Here is a 19230-nt window from a genome sequence, read left to right as displayed (position 1 = left end):
GGGACGTGAAGAGCTTCTGAAGTCTATTAAGAGAAAGCTTGCATGTGAGTGTTCACTGAGTTGCCTCTATGTTGGTCATCGTGTCCTTGGAGGTGCCCTAAGCAACTAATTGCAAGGTTTGTAATGAGGCACTGCAAATATACACTGTGTCCAAGCATAATTCTGAAGGGCAGAAGGAATTTCCTTATCAGCGATTCATAGAATTGCTGACAAGTCTTCATAACGGCCTTTTAAAAGAATTGCACACTTCGAGAGAGAAAAAACAGGTGAGAGTACGGTTGACAAGTGTCTGTATTCATCGGTCTCTGTGCCAACACTGTGGCTGTAGAAGAAGTGAGGTGGGATCCAAAAGAAACTGAAGATTACCTTCAGCCATGTTCAGGGATACAAAACAGATGATCTGGTTGAGTTAGTTCACGTCTGTTGAGTAGATCCTGAGCTAAGGAGTCTGAGTTTGGCCACATGAGGTCTGCATCCTCTTTTCTGTCTTTTCCCTGGATTTCTCCCTTTGCCAGGGCTGCAGAAGGGATGCGGGGCGGTCAGGAGCACCTCTGTGCTGCACGGGCTGCAGGCAGGATGTGTGGGCAGCCTGCAGGTGAGCAGGGTGTGAGAACTGGCCTGCTGACAAAGAGCTGTGCTGCTGGCAGCTGAGCTGCTAAGTGGTGCATTTCAGTGTTAGCACAAACACAGTTTGGATGTAATCATGATGTTTGGTACGTAGCTTTGTATTTTTTCTGGAAAAAGTTTTCCTAATGACGGGACTGATCTTGCTTGGGGTAAGAATCTGGAAGAATGCTCAGCTGATGCAAATCAACGTAGCTCCATTAACTCACTGGAGGTGGGGTAATTTATAGGAGCCGTAGACCTGATAATCATCATTACTTTCATGTGAAGGAGATAAAACTTGTTCTGAAAATCAATGCAGTAGATTATGACCTTATTTGAAAAGTGTTTATTAACACTGCCCTGTTAAACTGAAATCCTTTCATTAGAACACATGGTATGTGTTCCAAGACAAAATTTAAAGCACTTGAAAAGGTAACAATAATTCTGGCCTTCTCATTAGCATTATTTATAGCTTAAAACAATTAACCGTGCCCATGGATTTGTAAGCTTTTGAAAATGCGGTTGTGTCCATACTTGGATTTAAACCTGCACACTGCTTGCTTTAGCTCACGTGTTCGTAATTCCTTGAATGGCTTGAATAACGAAATAGAATGTGCTGGAAGAAAGCCTATCAGCACTAATGCCACATTCCAAAATTTGGTTTTATTAATTCTTTCTAAAACAAAACAAGGAGAATTGAGGCTCCAATAATTAAAGTATATTAAGTAGCACAGGCTGGTTTTCTCTACTGATGCAGTGTCAAATTCAATCCTCAGTGTGAAAACAAAGCAGAGCGTAATTGTATTTCATTGTTGTTTTTTTTTTTGAATAAGGAAAAAATATTTTCCTTTGGAGACTTCTGAGGAAGAATTAAACATTAGCTCTGTCAAATGCTGAATTATAAGTGAATTCAGTTTAAAGCATGTGAACATACAGTCTTTGAAATCTGCCTGAGAAGTCTCATTACGAAAGTAATGCCATTCAAAAACTCCTCTTCAAGAACAGTAAAGCACCTGAATACTTTTTTTTTTTTTTTTAAGTGGCTGCAAATGCTTTGGAAGCATTCTCTAAAACCCTTCCTGGGTGCCTTTCAGTGAGTAGCTTCCATATTCAGTGTACCTGAATGCTACAAGACTTGTGATAGTACTAAGATAACTTAACTATATATATATATATATATATGATAATATATATATATATATATATATATATATATATATATATATATATGATAGTTTGATTTTAATGCTTTTATTAATTTAAGGGAGATTACATTCAGTTGTGCATGAAAACTTTTTTCTGTTTCGAGACTAAGTGTAATTGAGACTTCATAGGAAAAAATAATAAAGAACCCAACCCTTTCCAAGGGGCAAGTATTTTATGCTTCAGTGTTTAAGGTATGCTCAGCACACTAAAAAAAAAACAAACATGTTTTACCTAAATATTACTTGCCAGATATGGAGTTTGATCTCTTAATGCACTTTGAATCCACGGCAACAGTTACATTACCATTGAGTGGAACTCCATGTACTGGGGTTATGTATTAGTTTTTTTTTTTTATCAACACATTTCTCCAAGTGACATTTACTAATAATGATTGCTTCAAATAGTTGCATAGAAATACACATAACAAAAACCCATTAATTTTAAGTAATTTTAGAAATGCACATGAGGCATGGGTGAATTTTGGAGCTCTGCTGTGTGCTGGATTCATCTATTAAAAGAACTGTAGATTGCTTTGAATGCAACTCCACCTTAAATTTGTGAATCCAAGAGAATTGAAGGAGTAGGATTTCAAATAATTAAGATGATCTTGTGGAACAGTCAAAATTAAGAAGCTTGTGGAAGCTAAGCAATGAAAATAGGTCAAAATCAGTTAGCTGAAGTCCAAGGAATTTTAATGAATTTCTGCTTATGAATGTGGAGAAGGAAATGTTACATTATTGTCAGAATACTATTATGAGTGTCCCATACTCTGACTTTTTTTGATTGGTTGATTAATTTGTTTTTTAAAATCATAAAATGGCTTGGGTTTGATAGAACCTTTAAAAACGATCTGATCTCAACTTTCCCTACCATGAGCGGGGATCCTTTGCTTCTCTAAAAACTTTGTGTGTACTTGTCCATTACATCTGGCTCTGGTACTTTCATTGTGGTTTGTTTTGCTTTTTGTCTTACACTGATCTAGATGAAAAATTCTCTGCTGCCTTGTATATGTCTCTGTTACTTTTATTCCGTTGTTGTACAGGGCTCTAATATGAATCAAGGTTGTTTGGTTAAGCTGTACGGTTTTAACACAGCGTTTGTAGTCTAATATATGTGTGCTTTATTAGAAGTTGTGGGTGACTTTCGTGGTATTGACATCTTACTTCTGTATAGTGAGGTGGTTACTGGGAATGGTAAAGAGACATGCTTTTGTCCTTAGGATAAATTGTGTTACTTAGCAAAAGGAGGATTATCCTGGTTCTACATAGATGAGAAGATTTATCATTAAACTTACCTGATTTGTGGAATTTTTGGGATGTGTGGATGAGTCTTTACGTATAAATAACTCTTAAGGGCATTTTTATTCTTCATTTTAAAAACCTAATTAGCTGATATGTCACAATTTCATGTTGAATTAAAATGTTTAAATCTTACCATTTGAAGCACAGATCTGTCTATCTGTCCAGTGATGCACTTGTACTATATCAGAACTAATATTAGTGCAGTCTAAATGGAGTCATGCAACTATGGACCAATTTGTGTTTCATTCTTATCATTCAGAACTCGATTTCTAAATGGGACATTTCCTAATTCTGAAGTCTTGATTATTGAAAAGTAGTCCAGTAGTCTCTTGAAACTCTTTGATACTGATTATTAAAGCATTTCAGACAGCTAAATAACTGATGGAAAGGCAGCTGCCAGAGTTTTTCACCTCTGAGGAACAGAGCGAAAAGGTTGCTTGTTTAGGCTTGAATTTCTGAGCACTAGTGTTAGTTCTGAACTGAGCCAACTGAAAAACAGGGATTCAGTCAAAGTATTCTGCAAGTTTATATATTTCCTTAAACGTATATATAGGAAAGGAGTAACATAATTTTATGTTATGCTTAAGAATCACTATTTTCAAATAACAGATATATTTTTTTTTTTAAACAAAAAGGCAGAAAGTAGCTGAAGTTATTTTAAAAATAAAGACAGAAATAACTTTTAATGGAACGAGTTCAAGTGCATGCATACTTCTTTGTTCTTTGTAATCCTTTCATGAGACTGAGGAAAGAGACTCGTCTCCAAAAATAAAGAAGATATTTTAAATAATGTGCAGAAAATTGAGCAGAGAACTTGGTAAGTTGTGTATGTGTGTTACAGTGCAAATCTTTTCAGTCAAAACTGGAATTTTACAATCTAGATATGTTGTTGGAACTTGATTTGTTGCTGCTCAGTTAACTTCTGATGTGCTCACTCAGTTTTCACTCTATTAGCTTGCCTCTCAAGGAATGGAATTATAGAAGGAGAGAGTTGGAAGATCCAGGATAAAGTCCTTTGTTCTTATGGTGGCTAAAATAAAAGGCACCGATCTTTTTATTGTTATTGATGTCTCAGAAGTTATTGAGACAAGTTGAGGAAGTCTATTACAGTTTCTCAGGGTTGTTTTTGTTGTTTTTTAATTACAAATGATTGAACACACATTTGTTTTTCTTGCTTGCATTCTGTAATTTCTGTAATCATTTTCCATTTGCTCCAATATGCACCTTGTAATTCTCTTCGTTTTTAGTAGAAGGCTCTCTTGTTTGGATGTGTTTGTAAACATCTGTGCAGTTCTGTGGTAGCTGGAGTTCTGGTGTCGCACCTTACCTAGCCAAAGCACACGTGAAGTTCAGAAATCCATGTGGGTGGTAGCTGAAGTCTCACCACTGTTCATGTAGAATTTGTTTTCAAAGAGTTAAACATATACGTATCTACAAAAAAGGCTTAAGAAAAACTTTAGTCTTTTCTCTGCTTTGTTTTTTTCTTTTTATTTTATCTTTTAATAATTCATAAGATTTCATGCAAGTTAGAAGTTACTGAGGGGCTTCGAATGACTAGGAAAATCAGTAATGGCACATGGGTCATTTCACCTGTAGGTCACTGTCTGGCTCAATATTGACCTAAATTTTACAATCTGATGGCTCTTAATGTATACGAGAATCTTTGTCAGAGATTTCTCCAATTCTGTTTCCTAGTAAATTAGGTTAAAAATGTTGATAGTTTATTGATACCAGTTCAGGATAATAAAGCATTTATAGTGTTTGTTTCCAGTTTCCTTCCTGCACTGAGAGGGACGGAGATAAGAGACTGCTTTTTCCCCTGCCTGTAAGGCAGAACTGCCTACTGAAGCTAATAGAGGCTTTAAATAGTAGGGTTGTTCTGTACTTCGCTCTTCTCCTTGCCTCAGTAAACCTTGTGTTTAAAAAAAAAAAAAAAAAAAAAAAAAAAAAAAAAAGGATTGCATTGCCTTTCTTTTTGAAGAGGAGTAATGCTTTAAAACACATAACATGGGTAAAATAGCTTGTGAAGGATGTAGTAGAATGCTTTGCCAAGAGTATAGTTTCATGTGTGACTATCATGAAGCCAGGAGTGTGTATCTGGCTGTTTGTGTTTCATAAATGTACGGAGAGCTTGAAATTCTGGATCCATCTGCTAGATGGCAGTTGATCTGAGGCATAAATGAATAAAGGTTAGTTACTGTGGAGATGGTCAATTAAGATTCTTTATTGATGGAGTGCATCAGAAGAACTCCTAATGCTAGTCCATCTAATGTGTCTAATTGTTCCTTTTTTATGAGTTCTGCTTATAGAAATTGTCCCTAATCATTCATAGATAGTCTGGAGCTCTTTAAATAATCTGTAGGAAGGTGAAGATGTTGGTGAAATGGCTGAGTATTTAGTTTGTTTGCTTTTTTACACCAAATCAATCCCAACTTTCTGGTGCGGTTACCGTAGGTGATGTTACCATGAGGGATATCTCCAGAGGTCAGGTCCTGTTTTGTTGGCTTTTCTCAAGGAATAAGAATTGTGATGTGTCAAACGTGGAAAACAAAACAATAGAAAATTTGAACCAGCTTGCTCAGAGGAAGATTTCCTGTGAGAACAATTGAAAACAAGTGGAAACCGCGGAGGGGGGAAAAGAATGTGTCTGGATGGGTTTACATGACATGGGAATGTGGCTGTGACTGGTAGAGAAGTGGACTTGGGTGTGAGATGTTAGTTTATTTTCAGGTGTTGTTTTCTATAGATTTATAGTAGGATCATTATAGCATAATGTGCAGTTATTTTCTTTGGATTTTTACTTTCAGATTTTTTTAATGAACCATTTCCAAGTCAACACTGCTGAAGAACGTTTGGGAACTTAAGAGCCTGCAGTAGTTTCTTTGGAATTGTGGTAGAGCTTGTGATTGTTGCCTCTGTGAAATTGTGCTTTTAGTCCCTCTGCATTCAGTACAGCTGTTTCAGGAGTTTTCTGTTTCTTCGCATGGTCTGTGTTGTGAAATAGAATAAGCAACAAAAGCTGTTCTGCTTAATATATATATTTTTATACTGTTCTCTTTTGCTATGGTGATTAGCAAGCAGATATTACATTGCAGTTTGGGTTGGAACACCTTTCAAACCTCAGTTCTGGTCTTGCCAAACACTTGCTCTGTGGACATTGGGAATTTCACTTCAGAGGTTTTGAATTGACGTTGTATTCATTTTGATTGCTGTGACAGTTAATATATCTTTACGAATTATTTTGTTATTTTTAAAAAAGAAAGGACAGTGCAACATGAGGTATAGTTGTTTTCTGAGAAACTTACGTTGCCTTCTTCTGACTTCACTGTGTAAAGCTTCGTTGCTGCCTGAGGTTTAGAATTTAAAATATTTCTGCAAATGTTTTTATGAAAGCTGATGAGATATAATGTCACCTGTGTCATATGCCTTAAAGTGATATTCCATCCAGCTTCATTCGTTTCTTTTTTTTTTTCTTGTTTAGCTGTTTCTAACTTGAACTCAAACCTTTAAGACAAAAGATCCCTGTAGGACATTATGTCATTTCTGATAAAAATCTGTGTTTAAGGAGGTAAGGAACGTCCAAGTAACTGTAGTACTTTACGCACACAGAGGACTATTTTCCTTAATGATATGAGGCATTTTTAAGGATAATGTTTACTTTATTATCCTAATTTTACACAGCCTTTTAAGTGGTCTCTATTAAAACCTTACTTAAATATTATTTTCCTAGGTTGATACTGCTAGCAGAGAAAAAGCATATTATACCATCTTGTTAATAAGCATATAAGAATTATTAGTATCAGATTGAGGTAGAAGGGGTTTCATCAAGGCTTTAAAGAAAGAAGGGATGTGATTCTTGGATGGAGTGAGGATGAATAATATAAATAATCAGCTGGCCTTGTTCTCAACTGAAATGATCGGTTATGTACCTAAACTCGTACCTGTTTGCACGATTACTACATTTGATGACTTCTGAGAATAGTCTTGTACAAGTCTGAAAATTGCTGATGAATCTCTTCAGCAGCAGCATCTTTTTATGGTAGCATCTTCTGTTGAGACATACACAGGAGCCCTGTGTAATCTCAGGTTCACGAGAAGTTCCTGCTCAGCAGCATAGTCATCTATTAGAAAGAAAGTAGAAGTGAAAGGAACATGACTAAGAGTCAGGGTGAATGTACGGATGAGGTGTAGAGTTATGGGGTATTTGAACATAAGTGGTTAAGAGAGAATGCTCTTAAAATCCTTGGCACTGGATTTGCTTGAGTCGAGAAAAGTACAAGTCCTTTGATGTCAGTTACGCTTCTCTATCAATATAGTGCATTGATATGTTTAAAATCAAAACCTTGGAGTCTAATATAGAAGCCCAGTGCCCAGAAGTTCTCAGATAGCTTGTGGCTTAACCTGAATGTAAAGGAAAGTGCTTGTGGAAATGAACAGCATTCAAATCCTGAAATGTTTGAGCTAAATGCAGCTAATGAGAAAATGGAAAGAAAAAGGCCAAAAAGATGACGAGACACAGGATAATGTCAGTAAATATTAAATGAATAAATGATTAAGGGCTGGTGAAAGCCAAAGAGAGCGGTAATGGCTGGAGGAGCACAACTTGTGTAAACCAGCTTGACATCTTAGCTCTATTGCTAGTAAGGTTAATAATCCCATTAATTAAAGGCAGCAATCAACCCTAGGATTAGAAAGAAGAAAGACCACCAATGGGCAATTAAATGAAGGAAGTTGTCATTCATTGCATGGGCATTTACATTTATCTCACTTCTATAAATGTTGATCTGTTTGATCAAAGACTTAATCAAAAATTATTTAGACAATTATTTCCTGACTCAAAAGTATTCTCTAGTGATAGGAAACTGTTATACAGAATCGTTAAAGCATGCTTAACTGCATTGTGTTAATTATGCAGTGATAAATTATTCTACCTTTCTTCATTAGCAACATTTTATCGGTAGATAATAGTATTGTTTGTTCTTTCTAGGCAGTAGAAGAGTAATAATGTTGTTTAGGCAATTACTCTGTGGCCAGTTCATGTTAGATCTTTAAATCCATTTTATAACTTTGTTCACCTATACTAATTTTAAGTAATTATACTAATTGATAATTTACTGGATTGGGCTGTCAGGGATTGATTCTTTTTGTTTTATCTGCATACATCCATGACTGCGTAGAAAACTAAGGTACTGCAAGCAGAAAACAAAAGACTGGAAGTTAGGGTTCCTGGTGTGCAGCAGCCTCATTGCATGGCCTCAGATGTGATGCTTAGCTTCTTAATGCTGAACTTTTCTAGATTAAGGGTAATACAGATACAGCTCTCTTGGTTGTTCTGAAGGCTAATTAATATTTGATTTTTATTTTTTTTAACGGGGTGGGAATATGTAATTATTGGTGGAGATCCTATTTTGAGATTTGGGCAGTGTTTGCAGTAGAGGAAGAGTTGTTGCTGTTTTGAATATTAGTGAAACTACCAGACAGGAGAATGTTTCACACATCTAAGGAAATCCAGAACACCCACAGAATTTCGTCCTGTCATATCTGTTTCTTTAATTCTGTGTCAGATTCTTTTCTACTGTTCTTTGTCTTTTTATCTTAGAAGAAAAGTATCACTGGTATTACTGCTGATGTTCTGGATGAGTTTGAGTGCTTCTATTAAAGGACAAACAAATGTTTTAAACTTTTTGCTTTTTGTATTTGTCTGTTCTGTTTTCATTGCTTGTGACACCTGTTTTTACTAATCTTTGAGCCAGTGCAACATAATTGGCTTCTGAGGGCTGGTGTTCCATACCCAGCTGGGAATCAATGTGGGAGCTGCTGAACTTTTGATGACCAGCTGTAAATGTGTAGGATGCAAATAATATTTTGTTAAATCTAAAAAAAAAAAAAAAAAAAAAGGTTGTAAATTCTATAACCATCCTATGGTGAGCCAATAGAAGTACTACATAAATTTTGTGTAATGGATTATTGAAAGCCATTATTTTCATTCCTCTTCTGGATTCTGTCCACTGTCTGTGAACCTTGCCATCTCTTATGTTCTCAGAGAGTGTAAAACGAGCCACTATCCACCTTTACTGCCCAAAATTGTGTGGAAAATGAAGTGTTAATCCATGGCAGTTAGCACATGGTATGAAGCTAAGGCTGATAGAAAGCTCAGTCTTGTCACTTCTGGGCTTTCCATTGCTCACTGATGGCATGTTATTTTCTTAATGGGATGTTATCTTCATAATAAATTTAAACAGTTCTGAGATGAAGAAGCTCCAGTACTCAGTTCTTGGATGATAATGGACATAAAAATGTGTATGCCTTGGCAGACAGAAAAAAACATGCCGCATGTAATTGTTGCAGTGTTTGATTTTGTTGTATTTGTAATTTCGGCTGCCCTTTATCTGAAAATGCTTCCTATAGCTTTTATTTATGAAAAATCAAAAGCAAAAAAACTGACTTGTGGGGATTTTTTTTCCCTGCGATAAAGAACAACGCAATGCCTATGAGCACTGCATGTCTTCTGTAAGGTAAACTACAAATCATTCATCAAAGCAGTTGTAAAATAGCTATTTCAGATGTTGTGCTAAACACATTTAATTACTGACGCGATATTTGGAAAGATTGGCTACACTAAAAGAAAAATTCAGTATCTGAAAAAATAATAAAATACGATGTGAGGAATCAGAAGGGAGGCGTCAACAGAAAATCAGATTACATGACTGTTCGAAACACTGTCCAAATATACTTTGACTTTTTGGACCAAAATCAAAACCAGCCCAATTGCCATCAATGCTGTGTTATGCAACAAAGTATTATTATACTGATATTTTATTTAAAATTGCATTTATTATCTTTAAAAAAAAAAAAAAGTGATCTAGAAGTAAGTGACGTCCTTTTCGATAATGTTAAACAAGTGAAAAATACAGTAGTTTAGTAACCCTTTCATTTATTTAGTAAGAACCTGTGCTATTCTGAAGCTGAACTGTCAAACTTTCTCACTTCAAAAATGGTCTGTGCATAAAATAGTGAGCAACATTTGAATCTCTAAATCGCAAGCTTATTGCCAATTGTTGAGGCTGAAAAGTACAGGCTTTTAAGACCTGTATTGTGTTTTTTTTTTTAATGAACAGATAGGTACATGGTGTACTATGTATTTTGTGTTTTTTAATACTTAATAATATCATATGTGCTATTGTGATGCTTTGCTCTAGTTTTAGTGGGTTATTTAGGGGCACAAAGTAAATGCGAGGTGCTTTGTTTTCAATTGAACTTCCAAGCGATTATTGTGTTTTGCATTCCGTCTATTGTGAGCGACGGTTCTAATGGCCATGTAGAATGTAATAGTACAAGGGATCATTAGAAAATTCATGAAACAAGCCTGTAAATAAGTTCAGTTTAAGAATCAACTTCAAATATAAGGAGAGGTTTAGCGTAGGTTTCAGTAAGCTGTTAAAATCTGGGTCCTCCCTCTGTACCTCCTGCTGATTTTGCTTTGCTAACACAAAAGTTGTCACTTTTTTTTTTAAACTGCTGAATTTTTTTTTTCACTTCTCAGCTTCTCCTTTTATTCTTTTTTCTTCTCTTTTTTTTTTTTTTTTTTTTTTTTTTTGCCCTTGTCTTGTTTTAATGTTCTTGGACTACCTTTTGCTTAAGTTTTTGCTACCGCTTGTGCTGTTATGTCAGGTAAATAGCTACTGCTCATGAATAGAGGAATGCTGGACTAGTAACAAGTCCAAAGGTTATTAGGCACATGTAACTTGCTGCATGTCCAGCATCTGTATGCACGTGAGCAGCAAGTACAACATGCTCCATTTATTGTTTTATATTTACTGGCCATGGGAGATCTGGATCAGCTGATAGACTACACACCTGAAACTGGCACTCAAGACCAGGTTGGTTGGAGCCCTGGGCATCCTGATCCAGTGATTGGCAACCCTGAACATGGCAGGACTGTGGAACTAGATGATTTTTAAGGCTCCTCCCAATTCAAACCTTTCTTTGAAACCTGATCGTGTTTCGAAAGTTACAGAAGTCGGTTGTTACTCCGCTGTGGCATAATTAGGTAAAGAAAAAAGACAACAGGAACATTGTTTTGGTCAGTATCTCAAAGAATTCATGGAATATGCTTGAGACAGGCAGGTCAAAGAGTATCAAACATTTGTAACTCAAATTTTTCAGTTTTCATAGCTTAACCAAAACTGCGCCAACTTAACTTTTCCAGGAATTCTTAAAGATGTTTCTATCTAACAAAAAAGACTGTTTAGCACTAAAATGAAACAAAATGTCTCCAATATAAAATCAGCATAAGAAACACATGAAAGAAAATTTCTAGGACTGTTACAACTTAATTTCTTCTCATTTTGAACCACTTCTGGTGATGATTTCTGAACTTCAAGGGCTATTTGTTGGTGATGCTATGGAGCTGTGTTTTTCTTGTCTGTTTTGTATGGAGAAATTCCTAATGAAGAAATGAGGATGAGCAGACTGTTTAAAAAAATAAAATAAAATAAAATGTGGTGTTCAGAGAGATGTATTTAGTCTCATATGTTTTGGTTTTGTCCTTAGGCAGTAGGAAAACCAGGAAAAAGAAAAAAGCACATAATTGAATTATAACTTAAAAATAAATAAACAAAAATAATAATAATAATAAAAAAACCAACCAATTATAACTTGTTCAAATCAACAGCAATATTTTAAGTGTCTCATAAAAATTTAGTGAAGTTGAAGAAATTTTTAAGTGTATTATTAAAATCAACAGTATTTTCCTTAAGAAAGGTCAGAGGAAAACTATTGTGAGACATTAATCCCATTTTTATATTTATTTTCCTGCGTTAAGCACTTGGACCACAATGCAGAAGTAGCACGTTGTGACCTGCATGAAGGTGGCTGAAGTGTTTCACAACCTCATCAACAATAGCCATATCTTATCATTTCCTGTTATTTTTCTACTTGTAGGGTGTTTGTTGAAAACTCAGTGGAGAAAATTCGTTGAGGAAACAGTTTCAGATAATTTTGTCTACTTAAGAATATGTTTTAATAAGCTAACATCATACTTAGTGTCATGGTCCTAGTAAATCCTTCTCTGAACTATGGCAGTGACTAGATAAATGCTCTTTCATAAACAATGTAAATCAGATCAGGCAGTTTAAAGTTTAGCAATCATAAAATGGTGTTTGTTTCTGTCTGAACTGATAATTAGAAAAATACCTTTCCATAGCATAGACATTTGCAAAGCACAGAATAGTAGTGTGAAGTCAGCCAGAAAGCAGTTGACAGTTCTTGCTCTCTTCTGTACTGCAGTCATCTGTTCCTGTGTTTTATAATTGCAGTATATCTGAATTTCATGAGAGAGCTTTGAACTGGGATTGGAGAGCCAAGCATTGCTAATCTGAACAGTTGTGTGTCTCCTCAGACTTCGAGTCAGGGTTGGAGCCACCGTGTAACCAAGGGTATTTCCAGTTTAATAAACAATACAGGACCAGAGCATTCAGCTGGAGAATACAAGTGTGTTTAGCCACTAGACACTCAGAGGGGTGGGAAATGGGGGGAGTGTTCCGAGTCTTCTGTTTCTCTTAAGATATAGCCTTAATCTAGTGTAATACAACTAGCCATCTAAGTGCTGCATGTTTTTTTATTTTGTTTTGACTTCCTGGGTGTGTTTTTTTTTGTTTTTTTTTTTTTTTCTCTGTAATGCACAATGGTAGTTAAAAATAAGAGGAAAAAAAGGGGAAAGTAAGCATGTTTACGGTTATCGCCCAGACTGCAGAGTTGCGGTGGGTGTCATGAAACAGCTTTTTTTCCCGGTTACTTAACTTCTTTAAAATGCAGGAGCTACAACCCCCCCCCAAGTTTAAATATCAGACTCTAAATGGAGCCAAGAAACCTTTTCTCAGGTTCACCAGCTCCTCTGGCCAAGTACCTTTATCCTCTCCCAGGGACATAATCTATTCCAGCCAAAAAGCGATGATTTACCCAGTACTTACGCCAATGTTATGGCCTCCTTAAATACGCGGTGTGAGCAACTGCAGTGATGAAAGATATGACTACCTTAGGTTTTTTTTTTTTTATAATTTTGCTCCTGGAGTTGGTAACCTTTGTGTCAGAGGGAGCCATGCCCCCAAAGCGCTCCGGCAGCTGAAGCAGAGGCGCTGGGCTGCGGTCTGCTCCGTGCGGGTGGGCATGGGGCTGGTACCTGTGCCGAGGGGACAGTGGGAAAGGAAATGTCTCCAGCTGTCCCAGCTACATGTGCCAAAGCTTATTCTTCACTTCCATAACCACATGTAGACGAGCATGTGTTTTGTTCTTTTGTTCTTGTTGTTAGCTCTCGTGGGTGTTTTTGTGGGCAAAGATTCCATTTCCAGCAAAAGGTTTTGTCTTGAGGGTTTCTAAGAACTAGTACAGACCTGAGATTAGGATGCCACAAGAGAAAGGTACTGATACAAATACCAACTCAAAATAATTAGTACCCTGGTGGGTAGGGTGCTCACAGTTAGTGTATCTCTTGCTTTCTTCAGCATCTTTCATTTGTAGTCCATGCATGCTAACTGTGCATATATTAAAGCATCTGTGCCCCGGTAAGGATGTCCTAATTAAGTAGACTACAAGAATCTCTCTTTCTGGTCCATTGAGCAAGAAGATATTTGTAGAATTTTGAAGAACTCCAAGTGCTGAGATGGGTAAATGGTCATCCTGAGGGAGAGTGAAGATGATCACATTCTGTGGGTCATGAGAGCAGCCACTTCGCACAGCGCGTTCAGGGAGTCATAGAAATGCCAAAATGTTGAGGCTGGGAAGGGTCTCTGGAGATACCTTATCCAACCTGTTTTTCAGAATAGGGCCTTGGTTCTTTTTAACCAAGGACAGTAAAACCAGTTTCTGCTTGCGAATGCATTGTTAAAGGATAATGTATGCAATCGTTACACGTTAATACTGAATGGGAATACTCTTCAGTTTGCAACTTTCCTACATGTGTAATTGCAAGCAGTCCTGCAGGAAGAAAGAAATATTTAAATGCTCTGAGTCTGCTTATCTTTTTATTGTTGCATAACAGGAGCAAATACTATGTTGTCAGTTCCATATTGTTATCATTGCTCATTTGGAAATTAAAAAGGTAAGCAGTTCTGATTTATCATTGTATTTTAAGGTCTTCAGTGAGATGATCATTTAGATAAAATGCAGTTCTGTTACTGAATTTAATTTCTTATTATTTTTTCTCCTACCATCATATCCAGGTAAATTATTTCTATTTCTAGTTTTATATGGTGCGGGTATTTTCTCTCAAGCTGTGCAGCATTTTTTTTTACAATGATGTGTCAAGGAAAGTAGAGTAAAACAAAATGTCCGAGCGCTATTATTCATTTTTATGTCTTGTTTTGTTTTTTTTTTAGGTGATAGTGTCTGATCCCTACCAGAAGAGTGGCTTTGCTGAAAACGTTCGACGTGACGCAGAATAATGGATATAAAAGATCGAAGACACCGCTCTTTGACAAGGGGACGCTGTGGGAAGGAATGTCGCTACACTAGTTCTTCACTGGACAGTGAAGACTGCAGAGTACCAACTCAGAAGTCCTACAGCTCAAGTGAGACTCTGAAAGCATATGATCATGACACAAGGATGCACTATGGAAATCGAGTGTCGGACCTGGTTCACAGAGAGTCGGATGAGTTTCCAAGGCAAGGTATGTTTTAAGTCAGAACTATTACTATTTCATAGTAATCTTTGCTAGGTGATGGTAGTTTTCTGTTGTACTGCACTAGTGCTGTAGAGGAGTTTTAATGAAACCAAAAACGGATGCGTTTCAATTTAAATTTGAAAATGGGAATGCTGTTTCACCTGACTTCATTTTGTTACTGCTTATTCTTACTACTTACCCTTCATCTCTTAAAAACTGGGAGGAGTGCTGTAACTTTTATGGTTAGCTATGTTATTGCAGCACTGGGGTACTAGAACAAGTATTTTATGTAACCTGTCTGTGTGAACTTGTAAGCAAGGCTATTATCCCCTATTGTACAAAATATTCCTCACTTCAAGTGTATTCCATCCAACAAATAATGAATGAACTGTCTAAATGTTTTTAGTTGAAGTAGCATCCTTTCTCTGTTTTTTCACTATATACAAACTTGCACACACCTAGGTTTACTTTCATTCTGGTATTTGTCTTCATAAATAATAAGACTGTGCATTGAAACTATTAGTGAACATTTTTTCACGGGAACAGCAATTAAAGATCTGGTTCACGTGACCAAGTAGCGTGATTAAAGTGTCTGTCAACAACTGAATATGGTTGCTTACAAAATAAAATATCTTGCTTAATTTCAATTAAGAATTAGACATAAGAAGATGAAGGCGGTGTTGAAGCATGAAAGTATAGTTCATTTCTGCCCCGTTCAACAGAAGGCAGAATGTCTAGTACATCTTTAATTGCTGAAACTCTATTATTTCATGCGTGTATGTGTTAACGGCACGATCTCTACCACGCATTTTTAGTATTGTGACTATTGTGTTTTGTATGACTCAGGAAATTCTAGGAGGTTATCCCACTTCTCTGTGGAGCTCACTCCATGAGCTTCTGTCTAATAAAAGGTCATTTTTTTTTTACTTCATATCATGTCATATAACTTGTTAAAAGCATTGTGCCAGCAGTCAGGGTCTGCCTTAACCTTTAAATCAAAGTATCTATTAATTTGCATCCTTAATTGAACTCTCATCCTTCTTTTTGCTTTCATATGTGTACAGACATTTTAAAGTGTTTGCATTGTGCTTTCTCTACCAAACATCCAGTTCTCTTTTCTGAGGTAATCTCTGTTCTTGTAGGGCCTTTTTTGCTAAGATGTATTTACCTAGAGATAACACATCTAACTGCAGCTGGATCGTATGAGCTACTGAAGCCATTTTCATTGTGGTTTGTTCAGCCTCTGTGTACAAGAGTCATCTAAATATTACTTTCCGCTATCTGGATGATTGATGCTTCAGCTCAAGTGCCTTATTTTAGTTTCCAGGTCATTATTCGGCATTTCATGAGGGTGTTCTTTTTTCTCTTGATTACTGATTTGACAACTGCTCATCCTCCTCCTGTTCTTAATGTGTTCTTATCTGCCCTCTTTAAGAAGGGGAGTGCAAATTGAAATGTTCCAAAGACTTTTTTCTGCTAGTCCTGGTTGTTATATTTAGATGAATGAAGTTACTTTATTGAGCCAGAGTTTTTGTTTTTTTTTTTTTACCAAATAATAAAAGCAGTAACTCCTTACTTTTCTGATTTTCTTCAGAAAATAAGTTTGTATGATGATTCTTCATATTTGAAAACTCAAGTTCTGCCTATTTGTGAAGTTCTTTACTGACATGAAATTTGAGATAAGCTGGAAAGTAGATCTTCATTAAGATTTGGGGCCTGTTGTTTTCTTCATACATTGATTCTATATGGATGGAAGTACGATTCGTATAGTTGGAAATACTGTTCATTACATCTTACGCAGATTCCAGCTGCAGATGTCTAGAAATTTATGTGTGAATTTATTCTGAGTAGGTGCTTTGAGATTAAATTCTTTAGAAAATAAGCTCGTTTAAAATAAATAGTCTGTAGGGAGTTATTTTTCTGCTATGAAAAGTAGAACAGACTTTTAGATTCTTGGCTAAAACTCCAAGTCCAGTGCACGCTTGAGCTCTTAGTTTCTCTAAGATATTTCCCAAAGTAGAAAACATGTTGCTCTAAAAGTAATGCCTCATTTTTTTTCCATGGGAACTGCAACAAAGAGCACAATAACACATTTTGATAGTGTTTTGTAGCTGAGAATTTACCTATTTTTTTTTTTAACATAGCCACCACAATTAGCTATGCATTTTAAGTAATGGTGAACAAGAGCCTGTGTGCTCTGTGTGCAGTCAAAATCTTCACCAGCAGAGATGGCTCACTGTTTCACAGCTGCTATGATGGCATACTCACTAGAAAAATTGTCTGCTCAGTCCATCTTTCATAATCCCAAACAGATGGAAGTGAGGAGGTGCCAAATCTGGACTGTATGGTGGATGTGGTAGGGCAGTCCAGCTAAGATTGGCTATGTACTCCATCTAGGAACTGGTATTAAGTGTGGCATTTTGTCAGATCCTTCCCTTTGCTGCCATCTGTTGTGCAGCAACAAAATGTAAGAGTATTGGTGGGAAGGTTCAACCTCACTGCCGTTCCACCAACATCCTCTGATGTTGAGGGCCACTGCAATAAAATAAGAGGTATTACTTTCAGAGCAGTGCTCATATATTTGTTATCCAGTAGCTGCACTGGATATTCACTAGTCAGTCGATCTGAAAGATTCGGTCCTTCAGTGGATGAAAGAGCATTGTAACCTTACAAGTTTTCATAAAAGTTGAGGAGTCCTTTCTGGATGTGATATTTTAAGATGAATAGGAACTTTTCTACTTTCTGCTAGGATATGTCAAAAGCTTGACAATAGTTCTGACGCCTCTGAATATTTGAAATATTTTACCATCTTCTGGTAATGTGAATTTTTCTGTATGCCAGGTATTTTTCTACCAAAGCGAACCAATTATTATACTTGATCGTATACTTTTCAAAAAGAAAATAAGTTTTTTCACTTTATCTGCTGACACAGCACAGTGAATGAAGTTATATCTCCTTTAAGACAAAAAATGTAGTTTTTAGAAAGCCATTCTTTAAAGATGTTGCTTTAAAGGCAGCCTTTCTTCATGTATGCTTTGTAACCAGACTGAGCTTAAAAGAACTCTCTCGACAGAGTTGTTGGAGTTTAAACTGGGTTTTAAATGGATGACTGCAAACATTACTATTCCACAGTTCCTCACTTGGCATTCATAGCTCACAGGTTTTGTATTTCTACTTGATCCAAATGCCAGGCTTCATCTGATGCAAAATTTATTAGCCGGTACTTAGACTGAATTGACTGCTTTCTCATTCTCAGGTCAGATCTAGTGTAGCAGTAAATCTCTGCTATGAAATTTAAGAACAAATGGAATATATGTATGGAGTTACTATTCAGACTTACTTTTAGTACACTGATATTAAACTAGGCCCAAAATTCTAAATATTACGATTCTTTTTTTAGCCACAGTTAACTATCTTGCTTTCTATAGGTCATTGCATCTCTTTTTGCTTGCATAGAGAATTTTAGTAAAGAACTGACAATACCTTTCTGTGATCAGCTCAATTTTATTTGTTTCTACTTAAAGGAAGTGCATTTTATATCCTGTTAGACACTGTGAGTATATGAAGACGAATTAGAAAAATAGTACCGTGTACTGACAGTGGTTATAAATTGGTCTCATAAAACATCCCAGTATTTTTATCAATGTATTCATTGTATTTCAGAATTACTGGTACAGAAAAATACTGGGAAAGCATGGTGCTGTGACCACTACCCTGGGGAACCTATTCCTGTGCCCAGTGACTTTCTCAGTGAAGAACCATTGCCTGATAACCAACCCTACCCTGCCTTATAGCAGCTTCGTACTGTTCTCTCGAGTCTTACTGCTCATCACCTAAGAGAGGACATCAGTGCCTGGCTATTATGCTCCCCTATGTGAAGAAGCCATAGGCCATTATGAGTGTTTTCCTCAGTCTACTCTTCTCTAGACTGAACAAACCAAGGGACTTCAGCTGTTCCTCGTACTTTCCCTGTAGAACCTTGACCATATTTGTAGCTCCCTGTTGGACACTCTCTAATAATTTGTCCTTTTTGCACTGTGGCGCCCAGAACTGCCCACAGTACCTCAAGGTGAGGCCGCACCAATGCAGCCTAGGGCAGAGCAATAACTTCCCTTGACCAGCTAGTCATGACATGCTTGATATGCCTGAGGTTGGGCTTGGCCTTCCTGGCTGCCTGGACACAATGTTCACTCATGTTTTACTTGCTGTCAACCAAGTTTCTTTCAGCAGGGCTCCTATTAATCCTTTCATCTCCTAGTCTCTCTCTATAGTCAGAATTGCTTCCTCCCAGCTCTCTCATTTGTCTAGATCTCTCTGCAAGGCTTTCTCCACCCTCAGTGGAGTCAACAGCTCCTCCAATTTAACAGCTCCTCCAATTTAGTATAATCACCAAATTTACTCAAAACACTTTCTAGTCCTACACAAGTCATATACGAAAACATTCAAGAGAACCAGCC

General features: G+C 36.6%; 1 protein-coding gene across 16 annotated transcripts in view; it reads left to right on the top strand.

The window, feature by feature from the left end:
* TENM2 (teneurin transmembrane protein 2) overlaps nt 1–19230 on the top strand; it is a 979011-nt gene that overhangs the window by 492513 nt on the left and 467268 nt on the right. For all 16 annotated transcript variants that reach the window (XM_090150611.1, XM_090150610.1, XM_090150609.1 and 13 more), the window contains one exon: nt 14489–14779. In XM_090150611.1, the coding sequence (XP_090006737.1) occupies nt 14554–14779 (226 nt within the window). In that variant the 5' untranslated portion in view covers nt 14489–14553. The remainder of the gene's footprint in view (nt 1–14488; nt 14780–19230) is intronic.

Source organism: Phasianus colchicus, chromosome 15 (assembly GCF_987193195.1).
Source record: "Phasianus colchicus chromosome 15, bPhaCol1.hap1.1, whole genome shotgun sequence".
Lineage (NCBI taxonomy): Eukaryota > Metazoa > Chordata > Aves > Galliformes > Phasianidae > Phasianus > Phasianus colchicus.
Note: the sequence above shows the minus strand (reverse complement) of the source record. Positions and strands in the feature narration are given on the sequence as shown.